Genomic DNA, 22,498 nt, shown 5'->3' with positions numbered 1-22,498 from the left:
TGTGTTTTCCATCTTCTGTTTCATCATTGTAATTAGAGCTGAAATGATTCGTCAATTAATTAATTAGTCAGAAGGCAGAAAATTAATCTGGAATGGTTTTGATGACCACTTAATTATTTGAGTAATTTTTTTAAACAAAAGAGGCAAAAATTCACTTTCATATTTGAGAATCTTGATATCTTGAAATGTCCTCTGGCTTTTGGCTGTTGGCTGGGCAAAGAAAGATATTTGAAAATGTCACCTGATCACCATCTGATCATATTTTATAAAACAAACAATTAGTCAGTTAATCGAGAAAATAATTGGTTGATTAGTTGATAATAATGAAGTGAATTGTTAGTTGTAGCCCTAGAAGTCATATTGAAATACAGATGTTATTAAACTACCAGATCTTGCACTTTTTTCTGGTATAACACTATTCTTTATTGTGCTACATAAGAGATTCATATCATATATGGGTGCTGTATCTTTTTCTTCTTCTTTGGGTGTGTGTACGTGCATGCCTCTTGAAAATCTCAGCACTGGTTGCAGTTGAGAATATAAACACCCTCCCACACACACACAGCCACTGCCACCTGAATGCATGCACAGAGATTTCCTCCTGCATGCTTAATACCTCCTTGCTTGCTCTCATGACTGCAGCAGCTTGACATAGTTTCACACCTGATAAGAAGTCCACAGAACAGACTCCTGGCAGTCTATTCAACAACCTCCCACCACCAACCCCCCCTTACTGCTGTTGTTTTAAAGGTTTCCTGCATGTGTGATACTAAATAATTCAGTGTCAGCGACGCTGCCTACAGGTCCTAGTGCAGAGAAAACAGCCTTGCTCGTCATTCCTGCAGTATGCACTCACACAGCAGCTCCTGAGAGAGGCAGAGAGATAGCACACATCCAGGGAAGCTGCAGAGCACCCACGCCCACCGGGGATACACAGGACTCCCCTTACTCCCTCCCTCCCTCCCTCCCTCTCTCTCACCCATCCCCTCTCTCTCAACTCTGTGCTCAGCATTATCAAATCTGCTGGGGTTGTAGGCAGTGTGACCATCGGCTCTCAACAAGCCACTTGCCACTGACTGAAACTTCAAGAAGCTCAGTCACACAGATTCCCCTGTCCGCCTGCCGAAGGATGCTGGAGCTCGGACCGAGATGGCTGAGGCTGATCTGCTTGTCGGTTGTGTGCCTGTTTCTCTGTCTGCCAAAGGAATCAAATGCCAGGAGAGCCCCCAAGATACCCCGCTGTCCTGCGACTTGCTCCTGCACCAAAGACAGCGCCTTCTGTGTGGATACCAAGGCTATACCAAAGAGCTTCCCCCCTGGAATCATCTCTCTGTGAGTGGAAAATATATTTATGTGTCTTTCACTCACCAAAAGCATCTTTTCATAACCTGTATGAAGTCGCAGCAGTATGCAGGCTGGTACAGATGGCTACATCACTGATGTCACCCCTCATTATGTAATGATGCATGAAATCCCTACTTGTTTTTTAAACTCCTAACATTAAATAAAGGCATTTTTTTTCTTCTGTTGTATTCTCGATGCTATGTGTCTTTGCATTGACATAGAGATGTACACCAGACAGCATTGCGTAATAATATTAATAATGTCCCTCTGCCATATGCTGAACTTAGTTAAGGGAACACAGCAGTAAAATCCTGTAGAGCTCCAGGGAGGAATACTAACAATAGATTCCCTATCTGACTGCAGGAGACCTGCTTCTCCTCTGAGAGATTCAATCTTGAAGAGAGATTCACTCAGTATAATGAAATGGAAAGCTTAACACTTGATGGAGGAAGGTTATGTTTTGCTGAGAAGGTTACAACATGCTCCCTTTCATCTGATATTGACCCCCATCACCCCGTTGATTGAGTATTGAGTTGAAACAGTCCAGGGAATTCAAGAGCACAGGCTGCTGGAGGTGTCCTCATTTTTCAATAGAGAAGAAGTGAAGAAGGGAAGTTATGTGGCCTAGTTTTGAGGAGATTTAACCCTCCATGATTTACAAACCGCAAGGACAGATGTGTCCTGAGAAAAGAAGGGCCTCAGAGGGAATAAAAATGATCAAATGGTCAATGTTGTGAGAAATTTTCCACCATCAACCACATGACGTCACATTTGTGAGCTCTGTAACATCTGCATCCTGCCATCTAGAAGCCTGGCTGATGAGCTTGTTTGTCTGGACAGGACGATGGTGAATGCAGCCTTTACAACAATCCCAGAGGGAGCTTTCTCACACCTTCACCTGCTGCAGTTCCTGTGAGTGCTCCAACCTTCAATACAACAAATTATTAAGTTAAAAGTTAAAAGTTATATAAGTTAAAACATCACAAACCTTCAGTATCTCTCTAACGACCAGTTAAGCTCATGGTAACACTTTATTTCACAGGTAACGTTTTCACACAGTCGATGTTGTTGAACACGCAGACATCTTTTGTTTTGCAGTGACAATGAGAGGACTTCAGCTACTAGAAATGAATGGCGATTGAAAACAGTGGTGACATAGCAGTAATAAGAGTAAAGTGGCTCTGTATCAGTGTCATTGCCAATGACTGAGTCCCTTCAGTTCTGCTCTGCCACACAAAGGGCTATTTATCTGCTCAGATGCAATCATGAGTGTGTATGTGCAAATGTGTGTGTGTGACTTTTGTGTGAAGGTCTGCATGTGTTTATGAGTATAAATTGCCTGATATATTTATGTTGTTGTTTTGAAATTTTGCCTCGCATTGAATCTTTGTTTCCTTCTTTCTTTAGGCTCTTGAACTCCAACACATTCACCACAATTGCTGACGATGCCTTTGCTGGTCTTTCCAACCTACAGTACCTGTAAGTGTCTAACTTTATGTCTCTAAGTGCAAATATATTACGACTGCAAAATGATTTTGACTGAATTAAGTCTTTTAGACAATAACTTGCTAATGAAATATGAATAAAATGTTCTTATATGATTTTATATGTACTGACAAAAAAGAGACCTTTTGCTCAAGGCACAGTTTTAAAGTAAGATTATTACTTTTGAAATAAGAATTTTCTTCTTACAAGTGGAAATTTAAAAAATCTGCAAGAAATAGAAGTTCAATACACTCAGGGGCTTTGCTGCTATAGCTTTACTTGGTCTGGTATGACCAGTGGTCATGTTAGCTAATGTTAGCTAATGTTAGCTAACTTAAGCTATATAGCTGACATTAATTAGTCTGGTTTCTGACTTTGACTCTTCTCTTCTTGTGCTATTGTTAAATTATATGTTTAACAATTATCATTATACTGTTGTAATTATGTATTGTAACTGTTAAAGTGACACAGCCTCACTTTAAAGCAGGATTATGAGCTATTTTCAGTGTTGCACTGTTTGTCTCCAGTAAATCTTGGTTGGTTTATTTCTCTTGGTTGATGAATAAAATCAACTTGACCTAATGCTGCAGTATAAGATTTCAGGTGTGGACTCTGCAGTATGGCAAAGAATGCCAAAAGTAAAACTGAAAATAAATCCTCTTATGACAGAGAGCACACTGCCTCTGTAGTGAAATAAAGCTGAATATGCCATTTTGTGAATTGATGGGCTTTAGAAAGTAGTTAGCTGATGGGCTTGGAGTGTGCAGCTTTCTGGCTCTGGCTGCAGCCCAGCCATCAGGCCTCTCTGCATCACCACCACTACCGCCGCTACCCGCTGTGAATGCTAATAAAGCCATATTTTCATATCCAGCCACCTCTACAGAGTCTGCACATGCTGTATGTCCTCGACAATCAATAGACAAAACAAAGACAGGATGGACTCAAATGATGCTGACACGTAGACCTTTGTAATAAACGCTACACTCACAGTCTTATTTTTATCACATTGACCACAGGCATTAAAAGAGCTTTTAGCATAAAAGTCATTGATTTTTTTTCTGTGCAGTTAGTACACTTAATGTATCAATCAGTTGGGCAAAACAAATCACAAACAAACAAACAAAACACAAATAAGGAACATTGATCTGTATTTTCACAGCCTCGTTTATGGCCAACCCAAACGTATTCCTAAAGATAGACAGACTGTTACCTTTTGTAAACCCATCCTGCTGTTACTGGATATAATTGCTGCTTACTGTCAGACTCCTTTTGTAGCCCGCACTGACAACACAAGCTCCTTTCCAAACATGGATGACATTCTATCACACTGGCTGAATGTCACAGTTTGTCATCACTGTGTGACATATGAGTGATTTGTTCTTTCTCAGGTTCATTGAAAATAATGACATCCAGACTCTCTCAAAGTATACCTTCAGAGGACTCAAATCCCTGACTCATCTGTGAGTATTTTGTTGATCTAATAAGATGAAGAAAACATGAACACATGCTAAAGCACATACCATACTAAAGAATTCAATCCTGGCGTGATATCACTTTGCACCATATACCAACTGAGAAGCTAATGCTTTCTTTATAAACATGATATTTTCACCACATTGGAGATTATGTCTGCTGTCAACCTGAGCAGAGACACACAGATTATTCATAAAAAAATAGTAATAACAATTCCTTCTTATGGGCTTTTTCAGATCTCTCTCAAACAACAACCTGCAGCAGATGCCTAGAGATCTCTTCAAACATCTAGACATCCTCACAGATTTGTAAGTGTCCCTACTCTGAAATCAAAACAGTGTCTGGACATCCCGAGAGGTTTGACCTTGCAATCTGTCACTATAAAACACTGGTTTTCCGTGGTTCCCTGAGGGTTTAGTGGAGAACCACACTCATCTGCAAAACTGTCTGGCTCAAGTGTGTGGTTTGTTTCTGATTCAGACCATGCTAGTGCACTTTTTTGTCTGTTTTTCCTTCCTGTTTAGACTCTTTACTGAGAGGAGGCTTGGAAGACCTATATTAGAGAATCTGAGAGTTTCTCTTTTCCCTTAATGTTATTCAGAGACCTCCGAGGGAACTCTTTCCACTGTGACTGTAAAATCAAGTGGCTAGTGGACTGGATGGAAAAGACAAACACTTCTGTTCCTGCCATCTACTGCGCCAGCCCCTTTGAATTCCAGGGACGCAGAATCCATGATCTCGCACCACGAGATTTCAACTGCATCAGCGCAGGTTTCACCTTAATCCTTGTCTTTTTTTGAACATTTTGCCAAAAATATGTCATTTCATGGTTTATAAATATTGTCATTCTGTATTTTCCTCCTATAGATTTCGCTGTTTATGAAACCTTCCCCTTCCACTCTGTGTCAGTGGAGTCTTATGAGTTTAATGGAGATCAGTTTGTGGCCTTTGCTCAGCCTGATTCAGGTTTCTGCACTCTGTACGTATGGGATCATGTGGAGATGGTCTTCAGGAGGTTTCATAACATTACCTGTAAGTTGCTGACTATGAATGTATAAAATTGCACCATGCTATTTTTTCTAAATAAAATCTAATGGCTTTTTAACTTCCATGTGTCCCCCCTGCAGCTCGTTCTGCTGTGTACTGCAAACCAGTGGTGATAAACAACACACTTTACATGGTTGTGGCTCAACTTTTCGGTGGATCTCATATATACAAGTAAGGCTTGAAATTTGATCCATTGTATTAAAAAACATGACCTTAAAGGATTATCTTGACATTTTAGGAAATACACTTTAAGACTTAACTTTAACTTTATTTCTGAGAGTTAGCTGAGAAAATTGATACCACTCTCTTGTCTGTGCGGTAAATATGTAGATGGAGCTGGAGCAAGAAAGCGAATAAGCACATTTCCCAAGATGATTGCTTGAATTGTAAAAAGCTCTGGAATACTATGACACTTTTTTTATGTTAAATAACAGGTGGGAAGAGGACCCACAGCGCTTTGTAAAGATCCAAGACATTGACACCACTCGGGTAAGGAAGCCCAACTTTGTGGAGACCTTCCAGCTGGATGGAGAATGGTACTTTGTAGTAGCAGACAGTTCCAAGGCCGGCTCAACCAGCATTTATCGATGGAACAGCAATGGTTTTTACTCCCATCAATCTCTCCATCCCTGGCATCGGGACACCCATGTGGAGTTCCTTGACGTTGGGGGAAAGCCTCACCTCATCCTCTCCAGCGCCTCTCAGCCACCAGTGGTTTACCAGTGGAACCGAAGCCAGAAGCAGTTTGCTTTCTACTCCCAAATCACTGAGTTAGCCGACGTACAGATGGTTAAGCACTTTTGGGTGAGGAAAGTTCTTTACCTTTGCCTCACACGCTTCATTGGCGACTCCAAGATCCTCCGCTGGGAAGGGCAGCGTTTCGTGGAGATCCAGACTCTTCCCTCTCGGGGCTCAATGGCAGTGTATCCCTTCACGGTGGGCCTCCGCCAGTACCTCCTCCTTGGAAGTGATTTCTCCTTCTCCAGGGTTTACTTGTGGGATGATCTCACTCAGCGCTTTCAGCCCTTCCAGGAGCTCAACATGAGAGCCCCGCGGGCGTTCAGCTTGGTATCTGTTGACAACAAGGACATCCTGTTGGCTGCCAGCTTCAAAGGCAACACCCTGGCCTACCAGCACCTGGTGGTGGATCTGAGTGCCAAGTAGACATGTGAGAGTCAAAGAGAAAGGAGGTGTTTCTGAGCATTTATCAACACGTGCCAAATAAATGAAAGACTGCAAAATGTTTAAGCCATGTAACTAAAGGTCTGCTGATGTTTTAAGCAAGGTAACTAATTAAATGATTGTTTAATCTATTTTATGCACTATCCCTTAACATCTGAATGAAATCATGTTATAATTCACAGTATCAGTAACAGGCCAACATAAATGTCATGTCACTGCCTCTGTTCAGCTAACCATATCCCTTGGCCAATGTCTTTCTTTTTTGGTATTATGTTGTATATTGTACTTTACTAATGTGAAAATGAAGTGCATGTGCATCTACTGAATTATTCACTGGATGAGACTGGATATTGCAAGTGAGTGTAAAACTATGGCGGTTAAGTTACAAGGTGTAATTTATCTGTGTAGCATTTTGCATGACACTGTACAAATGATATAACTATGTAAAACAAGCAATATTTATCATTGCAATTCCTTAAATCCTTGATTATGTTTATATGAGAGATACCCTTATATGCCTGTTTTGCATATAATGTTTTACTGCATTAATGACATGGGGTCAGAGCTGGCCTGAGGCATAAGCAAACTTAAGCAGCCACTTATGGGCCCTCAAATGAAATGAAAATGCAAACTAATTTAAATGTTGTTCTGTTCATTTCCTCGCCATAATTTAAGTTTTCATAGATTTCCTGATTTTGTTATTGTGTCCTCCCAGTTCAGCAGTGGCATTTTGGGAGAGAGAGGGCACCATGGGAGTACTAAAGCAAATTTGGGGAGTGGGGACTATAACAAATAAACCATTTAGGGGACATAACACAAATTATAGAGTGTATATTAAAGCTATTAATCATAACCCTATTCTGTGTTTTTAAATGTACAGTCACAACCTGTATTCAATTGTTGCTGTGTATTTTTGCACATGGGCTGGGAAGTGGGCAGGGGGTATTATTAAATCCTGCTTTACGGCCCCTGAGAGAGCCTGTGTCTTTCTATGTCTTCAAAGCCTCTACTAATTTATCTTTTATTACAGTACAAATCAGCCTAAAAGAAGTAGGAAACAAACCACATTAGTCTGTTTTTGTAAATCTGGATGATGGTGTATGATAAAAAATAATGAAATGGTGTCTGTCTCTGTGCCGTAATCAGAAAAAGGTGAAGTAGCGAAAAATTAAATGAAAAATAACGAAATGACTTCTGGAGAGAAGACTGATGCGCAGAAACGGTGCAAGCGTGATGTTTGTGAGTGAAATTCTTGGTGCGCTTGTTTTGTTTTTCAGTGTGTCTGCGTGGGTGGAATTTTCGTATTTGCACGTTGAGACCGTTAGCTCCGCTTTTGCGCACTGTTCTGAATTATAAAACACGCGCAACGATATGTTGTTGATATCCGAAACGCTAGTTTGCGTGTCAGACACATTTCAATGCTTCATGGCGAAGTAATAGTTTTATTTGACGGCTGGCAGTGACATGTGAGTTACTGCCCTGGTTTTCCCTCAACATACAATATTTGAGCTTACTAGTTATTTCTCTCTGACGTTAGGTGGTGATATTTTTGTCTCTGGCTGATGTGACAGCTCGTATTGAACATTGCTTGCTAACTATCAACGTCTAAACTAGCTAACGTTGTCGTTAGCTGCCTGACAGCTTGACATAACAAGTCGATTAACAGATTTATTGTAGCTGAAGTTTCGACCTAGATATTACAAATGTCGAAGTCCACTGAAACGACCCTGCCACCGGAGTGGGACGACGACGAGCGGATGAATTTTATGTTCTCCGACTTCAAGGAGAATCGGGATGTGAACACGACGGACTGGGACAGTAAAATGGACTTCTGGACGGCTGTGGTGACACAGAGCTGCAGGGACCGCGGCACCGTGTGTGTCAACCTGCAGGACCTGAACAAGAGCTTCAGGAGGAAAGAGAAATCACCACTGGGCTTGCCGACTGTCATCCAGTCCATGGCCAGGTAACTGCTGCTGTGTCAGCTGTGTCACTGCTCACTGCTGTCCGTCTGAGTCAAATCCTGCATCAGTGGTTTTATTTGAATTTCTTCCAGATGTGGGAAGATTCAGAGGGAGTCAGAGTTTGCTGCTAATGTGGACTGTGGCTGGCTGTCCTGGGGAGTTGGCCTGCTGCTGGTGAAGCCTCTGAAATGGACCTTCTCCACTCTTCTGGGAAGCAGCCGTGTGCCTTTGGAGGAGTCCTTTGTTGTCATCGAATTAGTGAAGGTTTGTCAAACTTGTGTCATGAGGTTAACATTAATGTGCACCACACTACACAGTTATTAATGTACTTGAGCCACCATTATTGCATTTTTTAGCTATACTTTCACTGAATACAGTAAGATGCAGTACAATATATTCATCTGGATTACACTTGTGTTAATGTCCCCTCAGGTTTTTTTTATTGTAGCAGATCTCCTGCACAACTCTGATATAAATTAATGAACTAAATAACATTTTGTGTGCATTGAAACAAAAACTGAAATAGTGCATGCAAACTAGTGTTTGCAACAATGCTGACTGGTTTCTTTTTCCCTATTTCTACTTGATGGCAGCTGCTAAACACAAAGCTTGTTTTATACTTTCCAGGAGAAAGCAGCAGAATTACTCAGGGTCTACCGGAGCAGTGAATTTGCAAGCCGCTCCATACTTTCATTTCAAGAGCTTTGCACACTCTCCTCTGATGTCTGTGCTGATGAGAGCACCCTTTGCATGGCTCTCCTGCAGCTGCAGAGGGACAAACAAGTGATGGTTTCGTTGCACGAAGGCGAGAAGGTAAACTATAACCTACTATTCCACAAGCTGTTTATTCACACTCATGAAAGGCATTTTTTTCATTTGTCCTTCTTTATCTGTCTTCTTTACAGATTGTTAAGTTTTGTCAGCCAGGGCAGGATCGCGTCTGTCCTGTCAGTGATGTGGATATAGGCATCTACCAGTTACAGCGCAGTGAGAAACTGCTGGGAGAGCGGGTAGAGAAACTGGGCCTTGAAGCTGACAAGTACATCAACTCAAATATGAACTTAAAGCAGAATGTTTAGTACTAATTAATTGGTTGATTGTGTATTTGATCTATCAGGAACTTTTTGAGCAAAGCCTGTGGTGCTGTGATCATAAAATTTTAAATCAATCATCAGGGAATTCATTATTATTTTAGAAAGTGACTTTTTGGGTTTGTTATTTAATCAGAATTAAATTGTTTCAGCTCCTAAATAACAAGTGTTTTGGCTACAATTATGCAGCAACAATGCTGTATTTTTAGTCCTGTCAGATGGACTGCATTAAATTGAAATGGTTCATGAAGTCAGACTTTGTGATTATTATTAAAGCTTTGTGTGCCTTGTATTCTCTCTGCGTAGGTGCAAAGAGGAAGCAAGGGTTCTGCTTCGGGAAGGCAAGAAATCACAGGTGACTGCTGATGTCTAACTATAATAATACGTTTTATTATGTGCCAATACATATCCTACAGAACGTGGTTCAGTGCTCACATTCACTGTCTATCCAACAGGCACTGAGGTGTTTGAAAGGCCGAAAGAGGGTAGAAAAGAGAGCAGACAACTTGTTTGCCAAGCTGGAGTCTATCAGAGGAATCCTGGACAGAATAGCCCAATCACAGACTGATAAGATGGTAAGAGATAGAATGAACTTCATCACTCCACTTCACTACATCCACTCGCAGCTTTACTGAGCAACTGTGACCAAGTTTGTCTGTCAGTACTGTAAGTGTGTGTTTTAAACTCATCTGTAGGTTATGCAAGCGTATCAGGCTGGAGTGGCTGCACTTAGACTTTCTCTTAAGGATGTGACGGTGGAACGTGCTGAGAGCCTTGTGGATCAAATCCAGGAGGTAAGAATATATTTAAAGCCATTTATTGAGTTTTTATTGAATCTGACACTTGTTATCCCTAATGTATCTTTTCTCTCATTTGAACAGTTATGTGACACTCAAGATGAGGTGAACCAAACTATATCTGGCGGTGTGACCGGCGCAGGTATGCCATTCTGTTGAGTACAGTGTCTTTAATTACTATGCAGTATGTTTAAGCATCAAGAAGATCTAAGTTTGTCGAATTTATTTGTAGATGAAGACATAGATGAGTTGGAGGAAGAACTGAAATCATTGTTGGATGAGTCCAAGCCGGATATAGGTTTACCTGAAATTCCAACAAATCGTCTTGGACCTGTCTGGGAGCCGAGCGTCACAGGTGACAACCTGCTTAATTCTCTGCCTGCTGTACCTCAGAAGCAGCTGAATATTACCACTGAACAGCTGGAGGAAGAATTGAATCAGTTAACTCTAATGGATTCAGGTTTGCTTTCTTCTTTCCCTGTTTTTTAATTTAACAAATGTAAAATAATTGTTGTAACATATGGTTATATTTTTGTTTTAGGCTTACAGCAGAAGAAATCGCCAACCAAGAGATTAGAGCCTGCACAGTGATGACACAGTCAAAACATGGCAAGTGTGAAGCTCTGCATCAACACATCAACATAAACTGTATCTCAACATTTTCTCTCAGCTAGAGTTCATAGAAATAAAAATAAAGCACTAAAGTGGCAATTGCAAACTAGTAATTGCAGGTGTTGTTATACTGTGTATCAGGATGAAAGCAAGTCACTTTCATCACTTTCCTTCAGTTAATAGAAATAAAGAATGCCTTTGCTGTGGACGCATGCCAAAAAGGATTTTAAATTAACACTCTATTCAACTTGAAAGCTTTCAGATCTACTTTGTCATCAGAATCAGAGAGAATATTAAAGTGAATATTTTAAGATGTCTGAAATATTCTCTGTGGTGTGCCACCACTAGGAATGCTTTTAATTTTGTGATATTTTTTTGACAAAGTGTAAGAGAACAACTGTATTTGTCTGTTATTGTGTGTTTATTGACGTGTGTAAATGTCCCTCATTGAGAGTCCTGTGGAGTGTATTAAGTGGCCTTCTGAACTGTAAATATTAAACTAAAGTAAATTTAGTTTGCCAAACGAGGACTGAAAAGCTTACCTTAAGTGAGTTTAACCAAATATGTTTCTCAAAATAAAATTTATTTTAATCACATCTGCAGTGGTATTTTTATTGTACATAATGATTAATGTCTGTGTCGGCATTCGCTATTCAGAGGCTGAGCTGAGGACAAACTGCACTCTTTGTGCATGAATGAACTGAATGTACATTGTTCTATTCATCAGTTAATGTTTGGTTTGCATGTTTGCTTGAAACGAATCTCATTTTATCATTTATTTACTTCAGGGTAGCACAGGGACCTGTGGGGCAAAATCTGGGTGATTCAAAGTTCTTAAAAATAATAAAAGGATGAGATGTTCAAATTTTCAGTCTGGTAAGGAGGTTTACATAGTTAGGCAATTATGCTAATGAAGACACTGGCAAATTAGGTGTTGACTACAACATACAGAAGAGATCAACATACATCCTCTGTCTTGGTGCATCCTGGCATGATGCAGACATCTTCCTCTAGAGAGGAATGTTTGTAATATGTGGGTTCAGATCGTTTTCAGTGGCTTAAACATACTGTTACATAACTTTAATAACTAGTCATGGCCAACAGTTAAACAGAAGTGAACTGTTTAAATTTACTGTAGAATATATTGAATAAAAGTAGTGTATTTTTAATGACCTGGAGAATCAGCAGTTAGATGGAGTAGTAGTACAGAACATTGGCCACCAGGGGTCACTGTCAAGTTTTAAAGCCAACAGGGAAAATAAACACATCTGCTACTAAAATGTGTCAATGTGTGTATGTGACCCAAATACCAAAGTGTGAGTTGGTCAAGTTAAACCATGCATATTTCACATGAATGTTGTATAACACAGCAGAAGATCAGAAGGCTGTAAAATAAATCTAATATGTTATTGAAAAAACTTTGATCAAAAAAGATCATCCAAACTGACAGTTCTCTTTTAAATATCTGAGATATAGTTGGAAGCATTCTGGAAATGGTATATGTGTTGCTTCTCCACAAAATAGTATGTATGTAAATACATAGTAAATTGAAAACCCCACTTTGGAATGATGCAGGTAAAAATCATAGATGAAGCCTCCTTTATGCCAGGTGAGAAGGTGGCTGCTGGATAATATCATGATCCTTATTTTAAGGCGTGCAAAATGTTAGTATCAATGTAAATGATCTTTTCCTTCAGTTTGATGTTCAAACCTGTTTCTCAATCGTTCTAATATGTTGACATGAAGGACAAGAGGCTTTCATGAGCGACAGATCTTACATTTTGTTTGAGTTTGTGTTGAATAAGAAAATGCACTGTTACTCTGCTCTTCACAGTTTTTGTACTGATTTCAACAGTCTCACCAGACATGTGATCTGAGGAGGACACCTAGTGGCTGAATGCATGAACTACAAACACACTGAATATGATTCACATCCCTTTTCAACACAGTACAGTTGTTCACAAGTTGTTATTGTGCATAATATATTGTTTTGTATTGTGAAATACAGTAAATATATGAATGTGATACTGCACAGCTGTTGAACTTCAGAGCAGAAGTGCACTTGAGCAAGGCACAGCACCACCAGCTGATCCAGTGCTGCAGATCAGCAGGGTTTGGTTCTCATATAATTTCTGTTTTTTTTACACCCCAGGATAAGTAAAAGATTACACCACTTGTTATGATGTCACTGATCACCTGTACTACAGGTCAAGGCCATCCTGTAGCAGTTGAACACTTTGCACGATGTCAGGCAGAGCTTTTCACCATCATCAAAACACCAAATGAGGGGAATATCTTTGAAAGAATGGTGTTCATCCCTTCTGTAAATGTATAAACTTGTAAAATCTATGTCAAGTAGCATTAAAGCTGATCTTGAGGATCACGGTAGCAACACCTTAATAAGACATTTCATGTTGTCTTTTCCTTTAATTTGTCACCCATATATAGAGAAACCAAGTAGCCAAACCAAAAAAAAGCATTGCTTTATTGTATTGATTTATATACTTCAAGGACAAGTGATGTTAATGTGAAAAGCAGGTTATTAAGTGATAATAATTACTGTCATGTTGGTGCTGTGCTAACTACTTTCAATATCTGAGGTGCTGTTGTGTTCTCTATTAAACAATAAATTAAAAAAAGGATTCAATACAAATGTACAGGCTTTATAAAGTACTGTTAATTATATCACAAAATCCTATTACAGCACTGTTTTCAAAAATGCCCTTGTATCACAAATAACAACAGTGAATATTGTTCAAGCCAAAACTTAACTCTCTCAGTTGGCCTTCGTCATCTCTCTCCGAAACACAAACACACATTCTCTCTCTCTTGCACACGCGCACACACAAACAAACGCCTGTTCATCATTTCACACTGCATTTAAACATATACACCTCTGCGGTTTTTGCCAGTCAGCAAAAGAAAAGTAAAATTACAGTTCTTTCAACGTGAGAACCAGCAAATTTCAATTGCACATTATGCAGCTCATACCTATAGTAACATTATTATACTCATATCGCAAGAAGATGAAAGACATTCGAGGAGTATTTGTTTAATAATTTAATTTCTAGCCTATGCAGCTGCAGATATCTTGTTATATACTGTAGTTTGTTGATATGCCCAGACTATTGTTGAAAAGACAGAGATATGTAGAGTTAACTATTAGCCATGACTACACTACACAGCTTGTGTATGGTTGAACCGAGCAGGCACTGATGCAGATATTTGGCTGAGAATTTGTTGTATGCACCACATATAACAGAATGACGTGAAAGTCGAAGCAAAAAATCAAGATGTGTATAATACAAGATCTCGTTAGGTTGAAAATAAGAAACATTTGGCATGCTGTATAGTAGTCCTTTTCAACTGTACATTAAGAAAAACAAGTTTTTATGGAACACCATAAACAAAATGATCATTTTGTAAATTCTTTTTCTTTTCACATTGCAGTGTTGCGTAAAAAGCAGGCTACACAGTGGGTCAGGCTTCTTCCTGCTCTTGCGGTGTAGTGTATGTTTTGTGTATACAGTAGATATGTGTGTGCATTCATGTGCGTGTTTGCAGTGTTAAACTGTCCTGTCGGCTCCAGAACGCTTCCTCACGACCTTCTCCTCGTTGACCTGGTCCACTGCCAGTGTCTCCAGCTCTGCCTGCGGTGGGGCCAGGGGAGGGGTGCCATGTGGGATGCGGTGTGCCACGCCTACATGAGCCCTGTGCTGACGGTCCCGAGCAGGGCTGTGGCGAGGGCTGGCCGTAGCACCCAGGGGAGGGACAGGGGAGCGCTCAGAGGAAATAGGAGGGATAACAGCAGGCCGCTCTCGCACCACCTGCGGTTCAGGAGACTCTTTCCCAGCTTGCAGGAAGGGTGTTGGGTCGGGCATGGCATCCACTGTCTCCCTCAGGACCAGCCGCCTACCGTCTGAGCCGAGCCGGTACACCTCTGTCAGCTCAGGGTGAAGAGGCTGGGAGAGGCTCTTCTTCATGCGGCGCCGTGGGGTTTCAGGCTGCCTGTCCTTAGGTGGAGGCGTGGGCTTGTACGAGGTGACTGGGCTGACGTTGGGGCTGGCCTCAGAGGAGCTGCCGGCTAACAGCTTCTTCTTGGTGGCGTGAAGCTGTGAGGTAAGGTAAGCAATGGTACTCGCTCTCTGCTCAAGCTCCCCGGACAAAACAGCCAGCTTATGGCTCTTCATCTTAAGCTCCTCCAGGTACTTCTTCTCCCTCTCTTTGATGGTGTTTTCCAGGACAGAGATCATGGCGTTCTTCTGCTCCAGGTCTCTAAGCAGCTCTGTGTTCTCCTCCTCCTTCTTCTTCAGCTCGGCCTCCAGCTCCTCACACCTCCTCTGCAGCTCCCTGCATCGGACCTCACTGCTGTCTGTACACACAATAAAAAGTAGTAAAGACATGTGTGTATTAGAAAATGCATGTAGTAAAGAGGTGTTCAACATGTTTCTCTTTACAAAAGGTGCACACATTCAGAAATACACACCCACATAAACGCATACCAGACCAATTATTAGTACATTAAATTCAGACACTGACTATGGACAGTGTGTCAGCAGCGAGAGACAGTTTGATCCTATGAAGACTCATCTGCAGTGGGCAGAGAGCTCCAGTCTCACATTACATCTCTGATGGACAGCAAGGGCACTGCTCTGCTCTGACCTTCATCTCTGCCTGCTTAATGCTGCCCCCACCCTGCCCCACCCCACTCAGTTGCAGCCTATACAGCCATCACTGTGTATGTGCAAATTCCTGGAATAAAATACAATTATGTATATTATTATATATGTATATGTTAGAAAGGTGCAAGTTTTCAATGTCCCGTTTACACTTACATTTCCCAAACACCACCTACCATAAAATACAGGGATAACTAGAGAGATGACTTTCCCTTAATATTTTTGAAGTGGTCTGGTGCATTTTCACCCCAGTAAGAGCAGCTGAGCCCTGCTGTGCTAAGCAGGTTGCAGGCTGTGCATTAGTGCTGTGACAGATAATCTCATTTCCTGCACTCCAATCTCTGAGATGTCCCACACTAACATGATAGTGCCTCTCACTGGCGTCTCTAACAATACTGCACAGATCTAGGCCAGCCATGTTAGAGAGCCTGCAACATGCTGTGACTCTGGTGAGATGCAACATGCTTCCTGATCAGTTATACAGAAGAGCAGGGGGTCATTAAAGCCTCTAAATAAATTAAACTAGAGTTGTATGCAGCCAGTCAGGGGCCTCCCTGCCTGTACTGTACAGTATTTCAAGCCAGTATAGAACAGTGGAGCTGAGTCTAAACAGACCAGTGTCGTGACTCCATGTCATGGCCATGGTAACGCTGGGGGGAGGGGCAGTAGGCAATGAGCAGTGGGAGCCCTAATGAACAGCAGGGTGTCCCACAATGCAATGCTTCCTGGGTGGGACTTTGTTACCGGGAAACAGGCGGAGGCCGTCCTGTCCAATGATAAACCTCTTTATTTCAGCAGAAAACACAGATTTACAGTCTTAACTGTTACAGAGTTTAGTGGACTGCTGTGCACTTTCACTATTTTAGTCTGCTTGTGTAAAAATAAAGTTGCATTTTGTGTTGTTACAAATCTGAATATCATCAACAAACCAAGTGGAAACAAATAGTTTTTAAAAGTAACTCTCTTTTAAAAGTTTTGTCCCTTCTGCAGCAGCACTGAACAAACTGCCTCGCTGACACAGTGTATTGATCCAGAATCATCTGTGGCGCTGTGTGCAGATACATATAAATGTGTTGGGTGGAATTTATTGTGAAAACAAATTTCCTGCAGGACAATAAAGACTTTGTCTATATACTACTTTAATTTATGTCATACAACAGTCGTTGTAGATGAAACCACAGACAGAGGGACCACACTGACAAACCAGAAAACCAGAACATTGACAGTAATTCAATTTCTGCATCATCAGTATTAACTCTACATATTGCGTGCCCATGGTAAAATGGATGTGTACAGTATGATGGAAGCTTACCTGAGGGGTCAGAGCTTCTAACAGTGAGCTCGTATGTCAAGTCTGTGAAAAAAGCAGAGGGTTACTCACATGTCTGCATCAAATGAGATTACTACAGGTCAGCTATGAAACAGCACGCTCCTCACACAGCCTAACTAGCAGCAATGCTTGTTTGGTGAAAACATCTCAGTGCTTTCCATATGGTGGACTATACATTTAACAAGATTAGTGAGAGTTGAGAGGCAGCTTTAGTGACAGGTTAGGATCCGGGAAATCGGGGCTCTGGCATACGGTGTCTTGTTTTTCTTTGAACAGGGTAACCATCTTTATATGCCTCCCTTTGTGGAGGATTATATTTATTACTGGCGGTACGATCAATACAGGTTTCACTGTATTGCATCAGGGTGTACTCATTAATGCTTGAGTGCATTTCCTGTAAGTCATCATATTCTCTCTAAAAGGTTTAATAGCGAGCAGCATTACAGCATCTTTTGGTCCCAAATATCCATTCAGTTTGTACATTTGTCGTTGTTATGAACTCTACATTCAAATAACGTTACTGACAATATTTGTTGTTTGCTCTGCTGTTATAAGATTCATACGTTCTCATGAGACATCCTGTAAGCGTTTCTTTAATTTTCCAAAGCAGCATGAACAGAAGAGAGGTACAGTAGCTACATGTGCTCACCTGTGCATTGCTGTTGTAGTCTGCGGATCTCTGCATGTAGCCCCTTCAACGTGTTGGCATGGTCCTGCTGGAGGAAGAGCAGGTTTTTCTGCGCACTGTGCAGCTGATTTTCCAACGCAACGTTTGCTGATGCCATGGCTGATTATGTTCAGACACACACCAGCCCTGCAACCCCCAGACAGACAGATGACAGAAAAGAAGGAGACAGAGGAAAAAGAGGAGGGGAAGACTATAAACAAGAGTCAACCCATTTGGCAAACAAGCCATTACTTCTCGCTCTGTCGCCCATAAACATCTTGGTTTTGGGATGTGGTCCAACTTTGTTCTGTCTGCGAACTGGCCAAGACAATCTGCCTTAGATGACATATCGAACTAAGCACTATTAGATGACTCCCATGAAATCCATGGAGGCCGTTCAACAAACCCACTATATATAGAAATTGTAACACTGTCTGTTGATAAAAAGAGCAGCAAACATAATGAAGATACAGTTAATATGTACACTTATTAATATGCAGGAAGGTATGTAAGCTATCATGATTAATCAAGCTGGGTCAATTATACAGTAAGACCATAGCAGAAAAACGCAAAGAGATCATAAATAGGTGGCTTAGTTTTTGCTTACTGTAATTAGCAACCAATCACTGGTGTGAATTTATTGATTTAGAACAATAGTGAGCAATGTAAGCTTTCAAAAACAGACATCTGAAAGATAACACTAATGTAATATAGATTAATCCAATCTACGTATTAGTAATTTTATTAGAACGTACAAAGACGTCAGATAAGAAAATACAGGTCAATTCTTACACTGGCATTAAAATGGCAAATTAAAGAAAGTCTAAAAAATGAAATTATGTATGTAGATTAGCCAAACACATCGATAAATGTAACAGTGACACTGGGTGTGGCATGAAGGCTGCCAGTCTTGAGCAGGCTTCTCCCTTGCCTGCCTTGCCCCACCTCCCTCCTCCCTCCCTTCACTGGACGTCCTTGTCCCCAGAGCCAAGCCAGAGAGAGAGAGAGAGAAACAATCACTCAGTCCCAACATCTCCACCCTCTGCCAGACAACTGTACCGGGCTGAGAGTTGAAGCACATTGATCCCTGCAACACCCCTCCTGAGTGCAGAGAAAGCCTCTCCCTGCATACATAAGCGTGCTTCAATAAAACATCCCAGAGCTTCTCACTCTTACATCATCAGCTCACTAACATAAATAATAAATCCCATAACACCTCACTGGACACACTGTCTGTTGGATTTTTTTTTTGTACATTGCTAACAGAGGAAAAAGAAAACATGTGATAACCAAAACACAGACTGATAATCACAAATATTGCTGGCAGTGTGTCATAAAGGCTGAAGAGATAATCTATTATTGATGAGTAATGTGGAGTCCTTCCGGTAAACCCTGCACTGCAAGCACATCTCTCATCCCAGCCCTTTCCTAGAATAGCTTAGATGGCTTTCCATTTGCAAAGTTATGACCTCAGCCAAGTTGACAACATGCTTCATGCCACAGGGTGGAGGTGACAGCGGAACAAAGGAGAATTTAGAGGCCTCTAGTGAATTAAAGAGAGACAATAAAGTTTCTCTCCCTGTTTAAGAGGCAACGTAGGGGGTTAATGCAAGAGAGATTCATTTCAAATCAGCATGACTTGTCTCCCTACTTTTCAAAACATGCAAATGCTGTCCATATTTTTCTTCTCCTAATACACAAACCAACATTTCCCCATACATAAATAATCAATGAACTGCAGCAGCATGAAACATTAGCTAGTAGCTACCATCCTCAGCCACAACAAGAGCTTGGCAGTCATAGTTCTTCCTGTAATAAAGCGGTTTCTTTACACACAGATGTCCATGATTCACCTATTGAGTTGACAATGTGGACTACATCTTCTCTTTGCAAGTCTTCACTAATATTATAACTACTAATGTGCGGCCAAGTGCGTTTGGGACATTCGTTTCTGCACTAATCAATCTGCTCCTCGCCAACATTTAAACGCCTGTCTTGTCAATAATAATCATAATAATAGGCAAATCTAACTAATTAAATCAAATCAAACTAAAACAAATAACCAGTATAAACATTACAAATACTAACCTGTAGTTACAATGGAGTAGTAAGCTACGTATTAGCCGGCAGGGATGCTTAATACTTTCCACGGCACTTTCAATTTCAGCACCTGCATTGCGGACAGCACCCCAAACCCACACATCGCACATTAAACCTCTGCTGGTCCTGGCAGGAGCTGCCAGAGGATAATTACTTTCACACAAAATGATATTGTTAAGCTTCAACCAGCGATATCTTACTGGATATGACCTTCTTTATCATGATCAATCCAAACGCTAATGCTCGTAAAACTGGGGCCTGCCGAGCGGTGCTTCATACAGCCTAACTTTAAGTCTTCAAAACAGACCACTTTCCTTGTTATTTTATGAGTTAATGTACTGTGGGCTGCCATCACTGTATTTCTCTGGTCATCACAAAGGCTGCCCTTACAGCTAATGTTATTGTATTTCTGCTGTCCAGTTTCAGGAACTGCAAACAAGCTAGCCCTGACGCGAGCTACTCTGGTAAAACGTCACACCAAACTCCCTTTACAAGCCGACACCCAAATACTACACAACTATACACAAAAGGAAACGTACCGACCCTACAAGATGAAAAAGGTTTGTGGGCATTGTGGAGGTTTTATGATAAATTCGGCATACGATGAATCCATCAAACGGCGCTCACTTTCAATAAAAGTCCTGGTTTTAGCAACATTGGGCGCATACAGCTGCCACCTTGTTATTCAACGATTTGAGATTTTTCTGACGAAGAAACAACAGCAATAACAGGCAAACCCATCAGGAATATCACTGAAGTCAACCTGCTTGGATGAATGCCGAATTGAACAAGTATCCGTAAAAATACGTAAAAATAAACTGTATTTACGTTTTAAGATAAGATCAACACACCGGAATTTGAATGAAACAATCTATCAATACAAGGGCTTTAATTGTGCTAGCTAGCTGGGCAGCTAGCGAGGATATAACAGCTCATTATCTTCTTGCGGGGGGCTTACCTTATGGCTAAAATGCACAGCCGTCGAATATTTGAAAACAAAAAGACTGTAAATATGTCGCTGAACCGACTATAGCCACACCGGCTAACCTAAGTGCGTTCTGCCTTGCCGGGCATGTCGGTGATGCCTTGGTCGGGTGAGAGAGGAGGGCGGCTGTGTCAGTCTGCTCTCATCTCCCTGAGATACTAGACAAAATAAAGAGATGCATCATGGGAAACCAGGGGAAATTATCTGCCCCACAGAGACTCAACCTGCGTCATTTTTTATTAATTTCATTTTTAAAAATAGCAACACGAGCGAATTAATTAATTCCAAAACGTACAATGTGAGCTGTGATTCAGATTTTACTTACGTTTCATGAAAAGAAATGTTGAAGTAGCGGTTGTCAGGGAAGTGCTTACGGTTTTCAGTGACTAGCGTCGTCACCATAGCAACAGAATCTGACACCTGTTCAGTGGTGATGCATTCACGCCATCTAGTGACAGCATCGGAATATTGTAGACTTACTGCAATAAGTGAAATATCTAGAAAAAATGTCTTCTTAACGCTTACTATACTGTATTTAAATATCCCCTCGAGACATGTTTTAAGATGTATATAAAATACTCTGATTAATATATACTTGGATTAATAATTTCTGTCTGATATGTTTTTCCCCCCACAAAAGCATTTAAATTATCTTGTTAAGATCCCTAAAATAGTATCTACTCCTTCTCCCTCATTTAAATTCCAGTATCTATAAATATGTGAATATATTTCATTTCAAAAGTTTAACTGTGGGACACAAGACGTCCTCTACTGTAAAGTCTATCCTCAGTGTTTGTGCAGTGGAGGCTTCAAGTTTCCACATTGAACTTGTCTAAGTTGAATATTGGACCAGAATTGGCTCCAAACTATTTGTTATGTCACAAATCATGCTCGTAGGCCCGTATCTTAAAAGTGGATTTTCAAAGAGCACAGAGAAACTTTCCACTTTCAGCAGATGAATGTGAAAACAAACTCTGCACATACATCATTCTGCACAGTGAAGCTCAAACATCCAACTGTAGGAACAAGAAGAAAAACATATTTATGAGTGGAGGGGGACTTCAGGTGTTATGTTTAACGTTCATTATGTGCCAAACTGCTGGTGAAATAATGAAAGTGGATGTCAGCTATTGGGCAGAGAACAGCTGATGGACAGCAGAGGGGAGTGTTGCTCTTCGGTTGGATACTACAACAGCATACTGTGATCTCTTTCATTCAACATTCACACATTCAAACGCTACACTACCCTCTTTCTTGAAACACATGCACAAACTCAAATATGCATAACTGCCAATAACTGAAAAACAGTCCAACTATAAGAGTTTGCACTTAAACTATTACTTTAACGTTTTTTTAATCAATCTAGCCTATTTTCTCATAGTCTCACTGTGTTTGGTCTTAATAGTTTTACTGCTTTAATTTTCCATTTTAATCCCTAATTTTTCACATTTTCCATAAACTGATGCATTTTAAAAATGTATCTAAACTCAAGTTTTGTATTCTCTAGTGGTCTTTTGTCCAGAATTTCAGGATAACAATCAAACAGTTAAGCATGTGGCAATACATGCTAAGAGATGTCTGAGTTCTATAATAGCCAAAAATAAATGGACAATTTGTCATATAAAAGCTTTACTAATTTGTTTGTAGGGTATACCCATTCTCATGTATGCTGCTACAGTGTGGGGCTTCAAAAGCTGCTCCTGTCTTAAAGCTGTTTGGAAAACTATGCACATAGATATTAT

At 40.7% G+C, this 22,498-nt stretch overlaps 3 protein-coding genes across 6 annotated transcripts; 2 read left to right on the top strand and 1 right to left on the bottom strand.

The window, feature by feature from the left end:
- Positions 1-1,044: 1,044 nt before the first annotated feature.
- On the top strand, positions 1,045-7,491 carry lgi3 (leucine-rich repeat LGI family, member 3). Of its 3 annotated transcripts, XM_042421647.1 has the most exons (9): positions 1,045-1,332; positions 2,185-2,256; positions 2,752-2,823; positions 4,218-4,289; positions 4,539-4,610; positions 4,904-5,073; positions 5,170-5,334; positions 5,430-5,520; positions 5,784-7,491. In XM_042421647.1, the coding sequence occupies exons 1-9, from the start codon at positions 1,130-1,132 to the stop codon at positions 6,511-6,513; spliced, it is 1,647 nt and encodes a 548-aa protein (XP_042277581.1). In that variant the 5' UTR covers positions 1,045-1,129; the 3' UTR covers positions 6,514-7,491. The 3 variants fall into 3 exon arrangements, with proteins under 3 accessions (XP_042277581.1, XP_042277578.1, XP_042277580.1); XM_042421644.1 differs by lacking the exons at positions 1,045-1,332; positions 2,185-2,256 and adding an exon at positions 2,550-2,617; XM_042421646.1 differs by lacking the exons at positions 1,045-1,332; positions 2,185-2,256 and adding an exon at positions 2,614-2,629.
- A 402-nt stretch (positions 7,492-7,893) lies between these two features.
- On the top strand, positions 7,894-11,591 carry chmp7 (charged multivesicular body protein 7). The gene is made up of 10 exons (XM_042421490.1): positions 7,894-8,497; positions 8,588-8,759; positions 9,123-9,308; positions 9,401-9,534; positions 9,893-9,941; positions 10,042-10,161; positions 10,282-10,380; positions 10,468-10,525; positions 10,616-10,843; positions 10,925-11,591. The coding sequence occupies exons 1-10, from the start codon at positions 8,235-8,237 to the stop codon at positions 10,972-10,974; spliced, it is 1,359 nt and encodes a 452-aa protein (XP_042277424.1). The 5' UTR covers positions 7,894-8,234; the 3' UTR covers positions 10,975-11,591.
- Positions 11,592-13,453: 1,862 nt separating this feature from the next.
- Positions 13,454-21,155, bottom strand: ccdc92 (coiled-coil domain containing 92). Of its 2 annotated transcripts, XM_042422565.1 has the most exons (5): positions 21,082-21,132; positions 20,730-20,914; positions 17,654-17,818; positions 16,987-17,028; positions 13,454-15,367 (listed from the first exon to the last, which is right to left on the bottom strand). In XM_042422565.1, exons 3-5 carry the CDS (start codon positions 17,787-17,789, stop codon positions 14,562-14,564), a joined length of 984 nt encoding a protein of 327 aa, XP_042278499.1. In that variant the 5' UTR covers positions 17,790-17,818; positions 20,730-20,914; positions 21,082-21,132; the 3' UTR covers positions 13,454-14,561. The 2 variants fall into 2 exon arrangements, with proteins under 2 accessions (XP_042278499.1, XP_042278500.1); XM_042422566.1 differs by lacking the exon at positions 20,730-20,914 and having other exon boundaries at positions 21,082-21,155.
- Positions 21,156-22,498: the final 1,343 nt, after the last annotated feature.

Source organism: Thunnus maccoyii, chromosome 9 (assembly GCF_910596095.1).
Source record: "Thunnus maccoyii chromosome 9, fThuMac1.1, whole genome shotgun sequence".
NCBI lineage: Eukaryota > Metazoa > Chordata > Actinopteri > Scombriformes > Scombridae > Thunnus > Thunnus maccoyii.
Note: the sequence above shows the minus strand (reverse complement) of the source record. Positions and strands in the feature narration are given on the sequence as shown.